General features: G+C 39.1%; 3 protein-coding genes across 4 annotated transcripts in view; all 3 read right to left on the bottom strand.

Annotated features, from left to right (window-relative positions):
- The window catches only part of LOC107731382 (aquaporin-8-like), a 1,701-nt gene extending 1,487 nt beyond the window's left edge, over positions 1-214 (bottom strand). The window contains exon 1 of the mRNA XM_016542437.1: positions 9-214. Coding sequence (XP_016397923.1) covers positions 9-214 — 206 coding nt within the window. The remainder of the gene's footprint in view (positions 1-8) is intronic.
- A 2,090-nt stretch (positions 215-2,304) lies between these two features.
- On the bottom strand, positions 2,305-5,680 carry LOC107731388 (aquaporin-8-like). The gene is made up of 6 exons (XM_016542443.1): positions 5,037-5,680; positions 4,439-4,565; positions 4,180-4,275; positions 3,535-3,653; positions 2,727-2,861; positions 2,305-2,468 (listed from the first exon to the last, which is right to left on the bottom strand). Exons 1-6 carry the CDS (start codon positions 5,297-5,299, stop codon positions 2,426-2,428), a joined length of 783 nt encoding a protein of 260 aa, XP_016397929.1. The 5' UTR covers positions 5,300-5,680; the 3' UTR covers positions 2,305-2,425.
- A 1,336-nt stretch (positions 5,681-7,016) lies between these two features.
- Positions 7,017-17,380, bottom strand: part of LOC107731431 (leucine carboxyl methyltransferase 1-like) — a 17,122-nt gene continuing 6,758 nt past the window's right edge. The window contains exons 5-11 of one of the 2 annotated variants that reach the window (XM_016542509.1): positions 15,887-15,948; positions 15,402-15,504; positions 13,514-13,634; positions 13,311-13,412; positions 7,532-7,620; positions 7,313-7,410; positions 7,017-7,220 (exon numbers count right to left, since the gene is read on the bottom strand). In XM_016542509.1, the coding sequence (XP_016397995.1) occupies positions 7,198-7,220; positions 7,313-7,410; positions 7,532-7,620; positions 13,311-13,412; positions 13,514-13,634; positions 15,402-15,504; positions 15,887-15,948 (598 nt within the window). In that variant the 3' untranslated portion in view covers positions 7,017-7,197. Of the gene's footprint in view, positions 7,221-7,312; positions 7,411-7,531; positions 7,624-13,310; positions 13,413-13,513; positions 13,635-15,401; positions 15,505-15,886; positions 15,949-17,380 lie in introns of both variants that reach the window. The other variant, XM_016542508.1, reaches the window with a different exon arrangement.

The raw sequence follows: 17,380 nt of genomic DNA on the forward strand, positions 1-17,380 counted from the left end.
ATCCATGCACAAGCGCAGGCTGTAGTCGTCCTGCTGCCTCCACATTTTCAATGACAGACACGCAGCCGATAAAGACAAAAAATGTTGTGCCCACCAGCTCGGCAACACATGGCTGGATTATTCTCTCGTACTTGCCCAGAGGTTTGGGTTCATTCTTCTTTAGCAAAGTTTTGTCAAGCTCTTCAAGTTCTAGCTTCTCTGCCTGCGCTGACATTGTGCACCATCAAGTGCATTGAGTAACTCTGTGACTGTGGCAGAGGGAAGCACTATGATAATAGAGCCAAACTAACTTGTTCCGCCATAAATCATTCTTTTATCCCTGAAAGGTCTGATATATTATCGTAGGATTATGTGAATGATGCAACAACAAAATACAATCAAAAAAGTTTTAGGAGAAGATTTGGTAAGAACAGTAAGGTATCGAAGTATAATTACAGACATTTTCAGGTTAGAGTTAGATTAGAGCATAGATATTCCCTTATCAGATGTAAGGTGCTTCACATTTGGACAGCATTGTTTCCATTATTATCTCTGTGTTATTGATTTGCTTGTCAAGTGTGTGATAACTGACTGACCTTGGGCGGAAATGTAATCAACTCACATGGCATTATAAAACAACATATTGACGCTCCAAGGTGAACTTTGAGCTGCAATATGATATGTAAATATATGTTGATGGTGGTATTATAAATACTATTAAAATGCTCAGGGGGTCATAGATTAAAAAAAAAAGAGTGGTGTGTGTGTGTGTACACACATTATATATTATACATGGTGTACATGGTTATCTGTTGACATATGTTGACATGCTTAAAAAATTAATTCAAACCAAAAAACAAATTATATTATCATTCAAATAATTATATATTATTTAGGGGGTCTAGGAATGGATTTCTTTAAAAAAAAATATATATATATGTATATATATATATATAAATTATATATGTATACTGTATGTATATATATATATATGAGACGATTTTTAGGTTCACTTTGTGAATGATATGTTGTCATGCTTAAAAAATGAAAACATTTATTTCATTGATTAATTAAACATTTATATTATAATTTTTGTTTGGGGTCCTGCATATTTACATAGTATAAAGTGAAGAAATAGATGCAGGCAATTTCTAAGAAAAGACTTTATTAACAGAAAACATCAGAATACACAATGGCAGGCTATACTAACTAAAAAAATTTAAAAAAAAACCAAAACTTGACAAAGAGACAATGAAGCATCAGAATACAGAAAACTATAGAATATTGCACTTATATAAATGTTTGACAATATCATACAACGCTTTACAAGTTATCTCGAATTTAAAAAGCTTGCAACATGAGATCCTCTGAGGTCCCCTCTCCATCATTTGAAAATAACACGAATCTTCTTGTCTCCCACTACCAACCTAGAATGAATAATGCAATTGATCAGATACTTATGGATACTCAGATACTCATACTCACATATTAAATATAAGGATTGAAAGTTTCAAACACAAAAACTGTAATGTACGTAAAACATGAATTAACTATTAATTCTTGTTTCAATCTGATCAGCCTCAAAGTCAATAATCATATATACTTTAAGTTGATACAATAAATGACTTTACACTCTTCCTAGATGAAGAAAATCATTCATTGTGTAAGGTGAGCAGCAGGAATACCTCACAAGGCTGACAGTGACCAGAGCGCCAGTTAAAGGTCCCACCCAATATATCCAGTGGTACGTCCAGTGACCGGACACTATTGCTGGCCCGAAGGCCCGTGCTGGATTCATACATGCTCCTGATATTCCACCCCTGTTGAACATGGAAGACGAAATCACTGAAAATTGAGAGGCTGGAAGACTGGCTTTAAAAAGTGACCCTAAATACAACACATTAGCACATTTTATTGTTAGGAATCATTATTTCCTATTGCCATTATTGTTCTAAGGCTGTTTAATGTCTTTGTTTCCTGTAACATATCCTGTGATGCTCAGTTTATTTGCTTGCCATGCTCATTAAGGACACCTCTGTCTCCACAATGAAACAAGTGTAGCAACTTGTGAGAAAATGAGACCATCAACATCTGCTTATAAATGTATGTAATGTATATAATCAATGATTAGAAATGAGCTACAGAGGTAAAATCACTGTTGACCATCACCCTAAATCTGTACGTTTCTGCGCACAACAATATAAAGGATTTAAAAGACAACAAAAAAACCAACAACAAATAATAAAAAAGACCCTGGACCACAAAACCAGTCATAAGCTTTCCATTGATGTATGGTTTGTTAGGATAGGGACAATGAAGCATCAGAATACAGAAAACTATAGAATATTGCACTTATATAAATGTTTGACAATATCATACAACGCTTTACAAGTTATCTCGAATTTAAAAAGCTTGCAACATGAGATCCTCTGAGGTCCCCTCTCCATCATTTGAAAATAACACGAATCTTCTTGTCTCCCACTACCAACCTAGAATGAATAATGCAATTGATCAGATACTTATGGATACTCAGATACTCATACTCACATATTAAATATAAGGATTGAAAGTTTCAAACACAAAAACTGTAATGTACGTAAAACATGAATTAACTATTAATTCTTATTTCAATCTGATCAGCCTCAAAGTCAATAATCATATATACTTTAAGTTGATACAATAAATGACTTTACACTCTTCCTAGATGAAGAAAATCATTCATTGTGTAAGGTGAGCAGCAGGAATACCTCACAAGGCTGACAGTGACCAGAGCGCCAGTTAAAGGTCCCACCCAATATATCCAGTGGTACGTCCAGTGACCGGACACTATTGCTGGCCCGAAGGCCCGTGCTGGATTCATACATGCTCCTGATATTCCACCCCTGTTGAACATGGAAGACGAAATCACTGAAAATTGAGAGGCTGGAAGACTGGCTTTAAAAAGTGACCCTAAATACAACACATTAGCACATTTTATTGTTAGGAATCATTATTTCCTATTGCCATTATTGTTCCAAGGCTGTTTAATGTCTTTGTTTCCTGTAACATATCCTGTGATGTTCAGTTTATTTGCTTGCCATGCTCATTAAGGACACCTCTGTCTCCACAATGAAACAAGTGTAGCAACTTGTGAGAAAATGAGACCATCAACATCTGCTTATAAATGTATGTAATGTATATAATCAATGATTAGAAATGAGCTACAGAGGTAAAATCACTGTTGACCATCACCCTAAATCTGTACGTTTCTGCGCACAACAATATAAAGGATTTAAAAGACAACAAAAAAACCAACAACAAATAATAAAAAAGACCCTGGACCACAAAACCAGTCATAAGCTTTCCATTGATGTATGGTTTGTTAGGATAGGACAATACAGATGTTTCCAGTCATTCCTATATTTAATATTTTTTAATATTTAACACAAATGCTCTTTATGGCTGCAAAACAGAAGACAATTTTTTTTCTTATTTAAAATATACTACAACATAGTATTCTGTACAATAGGCTATATAATTTATTTGTGTAGTTTGTGTGAAATATTAGTTTCCTACCCAGCCAAAATATTTGCAGTCACAGTGAGTCCAATGCAGAAAGGAGCCAGATGACTTCGGGTCCTTACGTTCACGGCACCCATGCTGACAACCATAGTCAAGAAGAGCGTCATAATCATCTCTGCCAGAGTCGCAGAGCCAATGCCATGAGAGTACTGAACGGCATCAAATGCTGCTCCTGTTGCATTTCCAAATGCCTCATTTGTAGTGACAGCCTAAAGAAAAAAAAGATAAATAATAAAACCATTGAATCAAGGGAAAGTTTTATCGTCAGTGCATTTGTTGTCACAAACAAACAAAAAAACAATGGAGCCATGTAAATTCTAGTATATATATATATATATCTCAGCCATGACAATTACACATTTCTGTTTTCATATTTCTATCGTTTTATAAGTTTTAAAATGTGTATAATTATAGTATAATTATAACAATTAGACTGTATTTGTTGTTACTTTTATCTTTTATTTATTATTTGAAATAAAATGTTTCCTGTATGATAATTAAATTAGCATTTTGAATTACAATGCACACAATTCAAAACATCAATGTTTTCTTATGACAGTTATCCCTAACCCACATAGTTCAGGTAGTAGATTTCTAAACTTTTTTAATTTGTAGTAGATATATAGTAATCATAATCATCTCTGCCAGAGTCGCAGAGCCAATGCCATGAGAGTACTGAACGGCATCAAATGCTGCTCCTGTTGCATTTCCAAATGCCTCATTTGTAGTGACAGCCTAAAGAAAAAAGAAGAAAAAAAAAACTCTTGAATCATGGAAAGTGAAAGTTTGATCTGGTTTGTCATCAGTGTTTATGATTCAGTAATTTGCGCAATAAGGCTTCGCGATGTCAAGTCACAAACACAGTCACAAATATTAACAGAGAAGCTCGGACACATACTTTGGCGAGGCTGGCAGCAATCACTCCACCTAACATTTGTGAGAGCACATATGGCACCAGGAGCATCAGTTCCATTCCTCCGATAAGGTAAACGCACACGGACACGGCTGGATTAAAGTGACCACCACTGAAAAACAAGATCAGATAGTCGCATCAAATGTAAGCCATCATGCATACATTATGTTTTGTTTCGGATTGAATGGCTAAATTTCATTTTCTCCAATAAAACAGGTTAAGAACTTTAATATTCCTACAAGAAAATAATCATTTAAATAAAGAACTCAGAGTAAAATAAAAAAACTTTTAAAATTGGAATAAAAATATACATTTTTAAACGAAAAATAAAAATATGAAATTAAACAATATTTTGCAGAGTAATCAGATATTTTAAGTAAATGCAAAATAAATGGCTTTCAAATGACAGTTTTGGTTAGATTATTCATTGTTCAATTTTGATATTTAATATTTTTTATAATATAAATATAAAAACCTAATATAAATATCATAAACATTGTTTATATATATATATTCATTTTTATTCTCTATTTAAAAATCTAGTCATTTGCTAAATCAAGCACACAGGACATAAGGCAGTTACCTGATTTCTCCAAAAATGGCAATTGCTATAGCCAGCGCTAGTCCATGTGCCAGGGCAGGCTGGATGCTCCCACTGATGCCCACGTTGCCCATGACCGACACACAGCCCACAAACATGAAGAGAGTGGAGCCGAGGACCTCCGCCAGGCACGGCTGAATGTAGTGCTCATAGAAGGACAACTTCTTAGGCTGATTCTGATGAGCATCCCCCCCATCGCCAGTGGATACTGTAAAGAGCTCCGACTTGGACTCGCCTGAGGTCATTTCGCCTGTCTGAGACTTCAGGTGATCTGTGCCCACACACCGCGGCTTTGTACTGATAAAGGTGGACAGAGGATTGGGTGGAGTGGTGGTAAGGCGGGCCAACAGCCTCCCCCGTCATCACTCTTGGTGGCTTGGGAAAAATACTTTACAATTACAGCAGTGGAGAGCATTGTTTGGGGGGTGACGGCTTCAGGATATTGCTTATCATCCACCAGTCTGCGATTACACAACTGAGGACAATAAAAATGTGCATAATGAACTCTCATGTCACTCAAGGTCTGCTCGACTGTTTTATGTAATTGAATTGATCTGATTGAATGCAGTTTCCCAACCTTTACCAATCTAATGGCATATTATAGATCGCTCTGCATTTCAGCATGGCCTGCAGCAGATTTTCCTGTACAGGCATCTGCATTTATCGCAGTAACATGCTCTTCTCTCACTCTCATGCATTAATTCGGGGTTCCTGTGGCTGTAAATAAAAGCACAAGGTCGGTTTGGGTTAATGTTTCTCTTCAGGGACTCACTGAATACAGAGAAAGACTGCAGGATGCCTGGCGTTGATGGCTAAAGAGGAAACACTTCCTTTTTTTGTGTCTTTTAATCGCCTTTTGTTTTCTAAAACTACTTCCTTGAGATTATTTGTGACATTCGAAAAAAAAACATACTATACAGTTCAAAAGTTTAGGATCTTACGATTTTTAAATGTTTTTGAAAGAAGTATCTTACGCTCGTCAATGCTGCATTTATCTGATCAAAAATACAGTAAAAAAAATTATAATTAAAAAAAACAGTAATAGTGTGAAATATTACCATTTAAAAAATATTTTAATATTGTATTTTAAAATGTAATTTATTCCTGAATTTTTAGCAGCCCTTACTCCAGAACTCCAGAATTTTAATATGCTGATTTGGTGTTCAAGAAACATTTCCTATTATTATTAATCCTGAAAACAGTTGTCCTGCTTAATATTCTTGATGAGGATTCTTTGATGAAAGTTGAATAGAACAGCATGTATTTAAAATAGAAATCTTTTATAACATTATAAATATCTTTCTGTTATTTTTGATCAATGTAATGCATCCTTGCTGAATAAAAGTATTAATTTCCTTTTCAAAAATTTTTTGAATGGTACTATGAAAAAAAACCAACAACAAACAACTGTTGAATGGTACTATATAGTCCAAAAGAAAACCCATGGTATGACACAAACTTATGAGCTATTAAAATAAAATTATGTTTTGTTTTGTTTTTTATTTATTATTCTATACATATAATTATCAACCAACTTAACTACATTTTATTCAGAAGAAATGTAATTGAGGGCTGCTTATGACAAATTTATATGGTTTGACAAGGACATCTCTCTTCCTAGGATTTTGATGCTGTAATTTTACACAATGTAGATTGTGTAAAATGGTTTCAAATCTAAGGTATTTTTAAGTGCAATAATAAATCATGCACTTAATCATTATTTTATACTCTTAATTGTCTTTATTCATCATCCTTGTTCATGAATATTCAGTGCTTTTATAAAAACCAATTGCTATTCATATGGCTAACAAAACAGTTCATTCATTTAAACATTACATTTTTATTTTTGTGATCCTATGAATGTTTCGCGATTGTTAAACAGCTATGCTATACATTTGTAAAACATGTCTGAATTAATATGGCACTTTAGTGAGACAAGTCAGTCACATGGGAGACAGAAGGAGACACGTAAAACAGAAGAAAAGACGCTGATGCCAGTAGTCTCCATTTTTATTGTGCTCAAAAATGGAAATAAAGATATAAATGACTTCCCCTTCCTATCCTCTGAAAAGCGTCAAGAAGAGCATCCTGTCCACTCTTGCTGATTCAAATGAAACTTTTACAACCAAGTCCAAACTGACGTTTAAAACCCAATTTGTGAGAGGCCTGAAAAGAGAAGTCCGCTATTACTTACAGGTGATGTCAAACGATACATGAAACTCTAGAATGCAGTTAATTGGGCAAAATGGAAGCCTCACCTAGATTGAGCTTATCTTTTACAGCCCAGCAAATGCAGTAGTGTTGTAGAAGCTGTTGGAGAAGTTCCTTTTCATCTAAAAACTCTAGACGCTCAATTCTGTGATTGTAAAACAAAGAACGTCATTGTAGAGATTCTGATCTCAAACTTTCCTGGCACAGGTTGAACAGTTATAAATATACGCTTGATTACAACTGTACTGTAGTGTTGGCTTGTGTACCTAGCTACATCTTCCTGAGGAAGCATGCTGTAGACCGTCATCATGTCCAGTGCGTTTACACTTTTCCAGCCTGCTGACAGAAAGCGCTCCTTCTGTGGAAACAAACATTAGGGTAATCATCATTACCTAAAACTAAAACCATTTAAAACATTTGATTTTCATTACTTGAAACACGTTGACTGAAATAAAATATAATATAAAAATACTTTAATTAGACAAAAACAAAACAAAATTCTAAAACTTTTAAATTAAAATGAAAACTAGGGCTGGGACAATAAATCGATGCATCGCGAATCGAGAAATGATTCTGCATCGATTCTGAGATTTTCCAAAGGCATCGCGATTCTCTCTTGAATCGATTCTGAGCTTAGTTTTTAACAGCAGATGGCACTGCGTGCTTTAGAAACAGCCGTATTCTGCTTGCTTCCAGTTCCTTACACACGCACCATTTGAACCAAAAATAATCATTCATAAAGTGCGAAAAGTTTGAAGCGAATCACAAGGATGTTCACAGTGGGCTGTGTTTACATTAATCTTGCATCACAAAAGCCGATGTGCAAGTACATTTAGCCACTTACATTACTCAGCCGAACGCACAAGTGCTCTTCTTTGTAAGCATTTGAGTGTGCGCCTAAAAACTAGTCTAGAGCGCCATCTGCTGTTAAAAACTAAGCTCAGAATCGATTCCAGAGAGAATCACGATGTATTCAGAAAATCTCAGAATCAATCCAAGAATCGCGATGCATCGATTTATTGTCTCAGCCCTAAAACAGAACATTTTTAAATAAAATGTACTTACAAGAGATCTTATAACATACTATCATCATAAACTCTTCATATTTGCAATCTCAATACATATTTCAAGCCATGTTGACCAGATATTCTAAGGTATCTAGTCTACAGAAGGTCACCATGGTGGTACAAAATTACTAAAACTTTAAAATTAAAATGAAAACTGAAATTATTAAAATAAAAACTAATTCAAAATATGAATACATTTATATTAGTATATTAATGAAACTAATATGAAACATTGTCGTCATTAACCCTTCGAATTTAAAATCTGATTACAAATTTCAAGCCACGTTGACCAGATATTCTGATATGTCTACAGAAGGTCACCATGGCAGTACACAATTACGAAAACTTTAACTAAAATTAAAATGAAAACGTCTTGGGTTACTCAAGTAACCCACGCTCTCTGAATAGGGAACGAGACGCTGTGTAGCTATGACGCAATGGGAACTCCCCTTGGGTGTGCCGATTGTCTGAAGCCCATATGGAAACACGCCAATTCATTGGCTGATGGCGCGGGCGCCACCTCGAAGTCACTCCGTCACCCACTCTAATACTAGTGGCTGCGTCATCTGCTCCTCAGATTTCCTGCCGAAGAAGTCCTGTCGGCAGCGCAAGGAGCTTGGCAGCGAACGCAGGCTAACCTCAAAAGGCTGGTTCAAGCAGAAAGAATCCGGGAACCGGGAGCCGAATCTAAATACAAGCTATAAAGCCTGATAAAAGTGTGAGGAGAGGACCATCCTGCTGCCACACAGATATCATCCAGGGAAACTCCTCTGAAAAGAGCTTGAGACACTCCTGGTAGAATGAGCTCGAATAACTAGTGGTGAAGAGGGACCGCGAACATCATACGCAAGCGAGATAGCGTCCCTTACCCAATGAGAAGCGGCCAGCACCAAAACACACCAACAATTGGGAAAACTTGCGCCATTGGCTAGAGCGTCCACATAGAGCATCAAAGAGAAGCAAAAGGCAGAAGCAAAAGGAGGAGGACAGAAGGAGTGAAGCATGACCACCTGGGAGTGAAATGACGTGGACAAGATCCTGGGGACATGATCGGGTCTGGGCTGTAGGAATACCTTAACAAGGCCTGGAGCAAACTCCACGCATGACTCGCTAACAGAGAAAGCCTGCAAATCCCCTACGCGTTTAATAGAAGCCAACGCCAACAGGAGCGTCACCTTAAGGGTCAGAATCTGTTCAGGAGCTGATTCCAAAGGCTCAAATGGCGACTCCAACAAGCCCTCCAGGACTATAGACAAGTCCCAGGAAGCAACACTGACAGGGTGTGCCAGCCTCAAACGCCTAACCCCACGCATAAACGCAGAAACCAAACAATGTCCACCTAGGGGGACTTTGTCCGTATACCTGCGAGCAGCAATAGCTGCAACATAAACTCTCAAGGTGGTATCAGCCGACCCAGCCGCAAGCTTCTCCTGCAGAAACTCCAGCACTGAACCAATCTGGCAGCTGACTGGGTCCACTGCATGAGCCAAACACCACGACTCAAAAAATGTCCACTTGGAAGAAAAAAGCCTCCTAGTAGAAGGAGCCCTAGCATTATCAATGGTTTCCTGAACGTCCACAGGAAGACCAGAGGTCACAGCCGATCGCCCTTGATTGGCCACACCCATATCCTCCAAATCTCGGGCTGAGGGTGTCAGATTCTGCCCTGGAGTTGAGACAGCAGATCATTCCTGTTTGGAATCTCCTATGGGGTGTGCTCTAGAAGGGAGACTAGCTCCGAGAACCACGTCTGGGATGGCCAGAACAGGACTATCAACAGGAGACGGACTCCACACTCTCTCACTCTGCACAAGACAGCTGTAATCAACTTGATTGGCGGAAATGCGTGCAGCCTCAGATCCAGCGACGGGTGAGCAAAAGCATCTATCCCCAGAGGTGCCAGGTGACATAGGGAGAACCGAAGGGGACATTGAGTCGATTCCTGCGACGCGAAGAGGTCTACCTCCGCCTTGCCGAAAAGATCCCAGACCAGAACCGTCTGGCGGCTCAGCATCCAGTCCCCCGACTTGAGTTTCTGCTTCGATAGGAAGTCCGCTGCGAGGTTCAGAGCCCCAGGGATGTGAACCGCTCTCAGCGAAAGAAACCTGTCCTGAGCCCAAAGGAGGAGGCGGCGCACACGCCTGTCCAGGGTGCGCGACCATGAGCCACCCTGGAAAGTTATGTGAGACACTACCGCCATGATGTCCATTCTGACGATCACATGACAACCCATCAGAATTGAGGAAATACACCAGGGCCAGGAAAATGTCTCACAGCTCTAGGCTGTTTATGTGCCACGAGAGAAACTCTCCCGTCCAGACACCACAAGCCTTGAAGACCGTGCCCCATCAAGTTAGGGAGGCATCCGTCATAATTATTTGGCGATGGCGGAGGGCCGGCCTCAAGGGACGAACTCCTTTGGACTTCATCCACCACAGAAATGGACTCATACGAAGCAGCCCCAGGAGCAGCACAGGAGAGGCCGCTGCCAAGAGACCCAGGAGTCTGCGACATGTGCTCACCGAAACATGATGGCCTAGCTTGAAGCAGGTCAAACACGTTTTGATACTGGAAATCTGAGCAGAGCCAAACGGGCCTTCATCGAAACAGAATTGAGCTGGACCCCCAAGAAAATGATCCGCTGAGAAATGGTGAGAACACTGAGAAACGGTGAGAGCGCTCTTCTGAGCATTCAACCCGAGGCCAAGAGATCGAAGATGGCAAAGAAGAATGTTTCTGTGACGACTCACCAACTCCCTGGAATAGGCCAAGATGAGCCAATCGTCCAGGTAGTTGAGCACACGGATGCCCTGGAGCCTCAACGGGGCCAGAGCAGCATCCTTGCACTTCGTGAACATCCGTGGAGCCAAAGCCAGACTGAAGGGAAGAACTGTACTGGTATGCCTTTCCCCCAAAGGTGAACCTGAGGAACTTCCTGTTCCGCTGACCAACCTGAATATGAAAAGAAGCATCCTTCAGGTCTAAGTAACAAACCAATCCCCCGTGTGAAACTGATCCAGAACAGCCTTCAGCATTAGCATTTTGAATTGCCCTTTTTAAAGAAAGAAATTCAGCCGGTGCAGATCTAGAATAGGTCGCAGACCTCTGTCCTTTTTCGGAAGAAGGAAACAGCAACTGAAGAAGACAGGATTCACATCCGAAGGAGGGACCTCCTCTATCACACCCTTGAGGAGGAGAGAGAAGACATCCTGCTGCAGAACAGAAAATTACACAAGAAAACTCACGCGGTTTGTCCGGTCACTCAATATTAAGCTTTTTGGTAGCACGCGCTAACTCGTCCACTAGCTCAGTATAGGCCGCAGGCGGGAGAGTGTCGACTCTCTGGGCCAAAATCCTCCAAGTCAGATGCCGTGGAGTACAAAAGCCTTGCGTGCCTCCAGGCTGGGACATAAATAATCGTGGACAATCTCCACGGGCGAATCCACGAAAGAGCACTCAGGTGAGAGAGGGAGAGAAAGGGCGAGGCCCGTCTGCTCACTCTCTATAGCCTCGAGCTCCACATCCAAACCTCAGGCTGTGGATTCACGGAGGGCCTCAGCAGCCTCCGGAGCAGTGCGACGGGGGAAAACAGATGACTCCTTCTCAACAACCGTGAGCCTCGCGCAAAAAGTTTTGAGACAGAGATTCTTATTAAATTTACAGTTAGATTACAGTTAGAAGCGCCGTAAAAAGCCTCGCGTGCGTGAGACAAACCTATAAATTTAACACACTTACTGTGCGGGTCATCGCTCACGATAAAGTGGAAGCATGGCAGCAGGCAGTGACGAAACTCCATAGCACTTCACCATGAGGAGAAACAAGGTTCCACTGAATGCAGTTGCTGAAGTGCAAAAGAGAAACTCAAAGAAATAAGCCGAAACATGGATCAGATAAATCGCTTCTGAAGGGCTAAACGACTGAGGAGCGGATGGCACGGTCGCTAGTATTAGAATGGGTGGCGTGGTGAAGTTGAGGTGGCACCCACGCCAGACAATCAGACAATCAGCACACCGAAGGGGCGTTCCCATTGTGTCATAGCAACGCAACGTTGAGTGAACCTATGAAAGAGTACAGAATATATAAAAATAAGAATGTATTCAAAATATTAATAAATCTGTATTTGTATATTAATGAAACTAAAATAATATACTACCATCATTAACACTACCACATTATCAATCTGAGCAAAAATTTCGACGAAACTCCATAGCACTTCACCATGAGGAGAAACGAGGTTCCACTGAATGCAGTTGCTGAAGTGCAAATGAGAAACTCAAAGAAATAAGCCGAAACATGGACCAGATAAATCGCTTCTGAAGGGCTAAACGACTGAGGAGCGGATGGCACGGTCGCTAGTATTAGAGTGGGAGACGTGGTGAAGTTGAGGTGGCACCCACGCCAGACAATCAGACAATCAGCACACCGAAGGGGCGTTCCCATTGTGTCATAGCAACGCAACGTTGAGTGAACCTATGAAAGAGTACAGAATATATAAAAATAAGAATGTATTCAAAATATTAATAAATCTGTATTTGTATATTAATGAAACTAAAATAATATACTACCATCATTAACACTACCACATTATCAATCTGAGCAAAAATTTCAAGCCACGTTGACCAGATATTCTAGGGTGTCTACAAAAGGGCACCATGGTGGTGGTAACATTGAGAGGCCTGTGCTGATACTGCTTGAGAGAGACTTAAGTGTTGGCGGTGGCTGCAGTAAACAATGACTTGAGCTTAACTGCTCTGTTTTCCTGAGTCTTGATCACCCATTGTATGTTGAGCAGGAAAACAACTTTGAATTCCAAGTACAACCCAGTCTAATGTTTTTATTTGTACATAGAAAGACACTGTTTTACTGTAGGGAGTAGAACAACCAACAATCATACAGTATGACAGCTGTACAATATCACTGAAGTACATTAGAAATAAAGAGTTAGAAAGTTGCTAGTCCTAAATGTAAAATGTCATACTTGAGAGTCCAGAGACTGACACAGATCCACCCCAGCCAGATTGCACTGTCGTCTCTGTAGATTCTCAATCATGATCTCCCCAAAGCGATCATTCATGTTCACCTGAAAAGATCTGGACACTTAGAGGTGTAGACAGGAAGAGCTCACAATTTTCCAGTTCATGTTTTTACATGACTGTAATAATGAAGCTGTTTAAAACTCACCTGCTCATAGTTAATGAACATGGCCGTGGGGAAGGTGTCTGCAACCCAGTGCACCAGTTTAGAGGACTGCTCAGCGGTCATGTACACCAGTACACACTCAGACAAAAACAGAGTGGGTAACCTAGGTGGAAAGAAGCAGGAATACACAGATAAAGGAATGTTGGGGAATATCAATATCAATGGTGGGGAAGTGTTTCTTTACAACACCCATCCTATGATTAAGCTTCCTCTAGATCAGGGATGTCAAACTCAATTCCTGGAGGGCCGGAGCCCTGCAGAGTTTTCTTCCAACCCTGCTCCAACACATATACCATGTAGTTTTCAAATAAGCCTGAAGGACTTGATTAGTTGATTAGTGTTTAATTAAGGCTGAATTTAAACTCTGCAGGGCTCCGGCCCTCCAGGAATTGCGTTTGACACCCCTACTCTAGATAGAGGCTAAATTTAACTATGAATTATGGGTAACATTTTAAAATTTGATAACATTAGCACTAAAGCATTAGGTACCATGAACTAACAATGACCAACAGTACTTTTTATACCATTTATTAATCTATATTAATGTTAATTTCTGCATATATTAACAAAAAAAGTTTGTTCTTTTGAACTTACTATTCATCAAAAAATGGTCAAAAATGTATTAGTTTCCATAAAAATATTAAGCAGCACAGTTGTTTTCAACATTGATAATAATAAGAAATGTATCTTGAGCAATGATTTTTGAAGGATCATGTGACCTTAATGGCTGCTGAAAATTCAGCTTGCCATCACGGGAATAAATTACATTTGAAAATACATTAAAACAGTTATTTTAAATTGCTATAAAATTTTACAATACTATTGTTTTTACTGTATTTTTATCAAATAAATGCAGCCTTGGTAAGCATAAGAGATGTATTTCAAAAACATTAAAAACACTCATGAACAGTATTGTATATTAATAAATACTGCAAAAATATTGTTCATTCATTGTTAGTTTCTTACCTAATGCATTAACTAAATCCAATCTTGTTTTCTAGAATCAGATTTTAATTTTTTTCCCCCATTAAAAACATCACAATTTAATCAGTTCATGCATTAAAGCAAAACAAGAAGTTTGTTCCTGGAAACAAATCATTATGGAAATATGTGGAAGTACACAACAGAAAATCACGGTTTTGGAAGAGTGGTTTGCGTGCTATGACAATAGACACTGCAGACTTTTTTTACTCAGCATCTGAGACACTGATGGGATTTGCAGCTGGCAAAAGACGCCACGTTAGGGTGGACTGAACAGGAAGTTGCAAAAAAAAAAAAAAACTCAAGGTGAGAGACCTTGGAAATGATGCCATTGATGTCATACACCTTCTAGAACGGTAGCTTCCTTCGGGTCTCATCAGTTCACATCAAAGAAAACATACACTTATTGATGTATCTGATGAAAATTTAACTGCTCCCGAGTGTACTATTGTCGTCGGGGCATCAGCAGAGATGCACGAAAACAAAACAACAGATGCATGCAACTCCTATTGGTATGCCAAACAGGATGGATCAACCCTATAGGATGCACAGAATCGTTAAGTTATCTTTCAAGTAAATTGAGTTATATCTCAAAATCCTATTGTTCTGATATGCAACATTCCACCAACCATTAACTTTAATCGCAGCATTATACAACTAACATGTAACTGAGGCAACAAATTAAACGTGAACCTTTCAGAAAGACAAATCTGTACATCACAATAAAGATAAGAGAGGCTAATCCTGATGTTGTAACTGCACTTACTTATATAATCGTCTTTGATAACCATGTTGATAAAACATCACAAAAATGTAGTGTAATAGCAAGACTGAAAAAATGTTGAATTTATATTTAACTCAGCCAAGGTTGGGACATTACAGTACATACTCTGGATTTATCTGGAACTTTTTTAGTTTCTCCTCTAAAGTTGGAAAGTCTCTTAGATCAGCACCGATAATACAATATCTGTCCGAGTCAAGGCTGTGACCATCTGTCAAAGAGACAAAGTTGAACAAGTGAAAGGTTACTGTGAAAACTATCACTACACAACAGCAAAGTAAAGTGCTCTGTAACATCATAATTTGATTTCAATACCCAGAAGGAGTGAATCAGTGGAGTGGGTCTCAATCAAAGGTTTTGATAGTGGAGGCTTCGTCCTGTAATAGATAGATAGATAGATAGATAGTTAATTAGGGGTGCTCCGATTGATCGGCTACCGATGATCAGCACCGATAATACAGTATCTGTCCGAGTCAAGGCTGTGACCATCTGTCAAAGAGACAAAGTTGAACAAGTGAAAGGTTACTGAGAAAATTATCACTACACAACAGCAAAGTAAAGTGCTCTGTAACATCATAAATTGATTTCAATACCCAGAAGGAGTGAATCAGTGGAGTGGGTCTCAATCAAAGGTTTTGATAGTGGAGGCTTCGTCCTGTAATAGATAGATAGATAGATAGATAGTTAATTAGGGGTGCTCCGATTGATCGGCTACCGATTGCTATCGCCCGATAATGGCTTGGGGAAGTTTGATCTCATAAAACCGATCTCAAGCTGACGACGCGCCTGTTGTGAGAGGTTTGGCACGACATGCAGCGGCACCGTCTCAATCTCTGTCGGCGCGGGGTAAAATAATTATAATGCTGATGGTGAGGTACAATTCATATTTCTTCAGTAAATAACTTACAAAGTAATTGAAAAACTTTCTGTGAGACATAATTTCACAAACAGCATGAGTGAATCACCACGTGCTCTCTTTCCCTCTCTAAACGCACAAATTGCTTCAAATCAGCACATGGCCTCTGCACAATAAGCAAGCTGCACAGTTCACACAGGAATTGTCACTTGCACAATCGAGGCAGTGTTGCATCGTCATTAAAGTTTATAATTTTCATTTATTTTTTATTCTGGACAGTGTTAAACCGTCCAGCACTTGCGCGCACTCCTAGAGACAGTGCGCTCATGCACACTCAAAGCGCGCACACATAGTACCAGGTTCACACATACTCTTCTTGCTTATATTTATTGTGTTTAAACATGTTTATGAAATGCTGTTTTACTGTACTGCGTAAAAACAGAATCACAATGCTCAAAAACCATTTTCAGTAACAACGTTTGGATTTGAAATCAAAATGGATAAATGATGTTTGTGGCAAACAGCCGCGGATCAGCGGCGGACCTTTGTGTGAAAGCACAATTAGTCTGTGTTGCTTCTGCACCGCTTACGTACATGGACTGCATACGCACTGCAAACGGAGTATGTGTGATCTCTGCCACAATTCTGCTTGCGAAAGATCATATTTTGAGCGCGCAAAAGTGCGTTTTGCACACGCGCGAACTGAGTTTTGTGGAAAAAATGTTTGTCTGGCAAAGAAGAAAGTATTTCGAGTGCACGAAAATCAATTTTGCATTTAAAATAAGTTTTTGGATGTGTGCAGACCTTCTCTTTTGCGCGTGCAACGTTTCACTAGCTTGCTCCCTTGATGCCCACCCTCAGTGCTCTCTAAATGCCAACAGCTCGCGTGCTCAACACAACCCAGCGTTACAATATGGCATATTTCCAGCCAATCAGAGATGAGGCTGCTAAATTCTGATTGGCTGCCTTGACAACCATTCACAACTTTTCTTGCATTACCTCAACAGCAGAAGAGGAAAACTACAGTGCATGTATAATTATTATGCAAGTTGATATTCTGATTGTATTTTTTTCCAAACACATTTTACCAATTCCAAATGACATCAATCTAAATAACTACTATTAATCTTGTATTTAATCATTTATAATCTATATATTATTGTTCATGAAGGCTGGAAGTGAAAAACGCCTTATATTCAGGTGTGCATAATTATTAAGCAGATTTTCTTTT

This window comes from Sinocyclocheilus rhinocerous, unplaced genomic scaffold (assembly GCF_001515625.1).
Source record: "Sinocyclocheilus rhinocerous isolate Xijiao unplaced genomic scaffold, SAMN03320098_v1.1 scaffold1390, whole genome shotgun sequence".
NCBI classification, from domain to species: Eukaryota; Metazoa; Chordata; class Actinopteri; order Cypriniformes; family Cyprinidae; genus Sinocyclocheilus; species Sinocyclocheilus rhinocerous.

Bases quoted from the DNA above. Each gene is read 5' to 3' on its own strand.
- LOC107731388 (XM_016542443.1), bottom strand. From the start codon at position 5,299: ATGACCTCAGGCGAGTCCAAGTCGGAGCTCTTTACAGTATCCACTGGC. The intron at 4,566-5,036 runs GTAACTGCCTTA...CTTGTTTTTCAG, and splicing joins GCCATTTTTGGAGAAATCAG to TGGTGGTCACTTTAATCCAG. The intron at 4,276-4,438 runs GTATGTGTCCGA...TTTTTTCTTTAG, and splicing joins TTGCTGCCAGCCTCGCCAAA to GCTGTCACTACAAATGAGGC.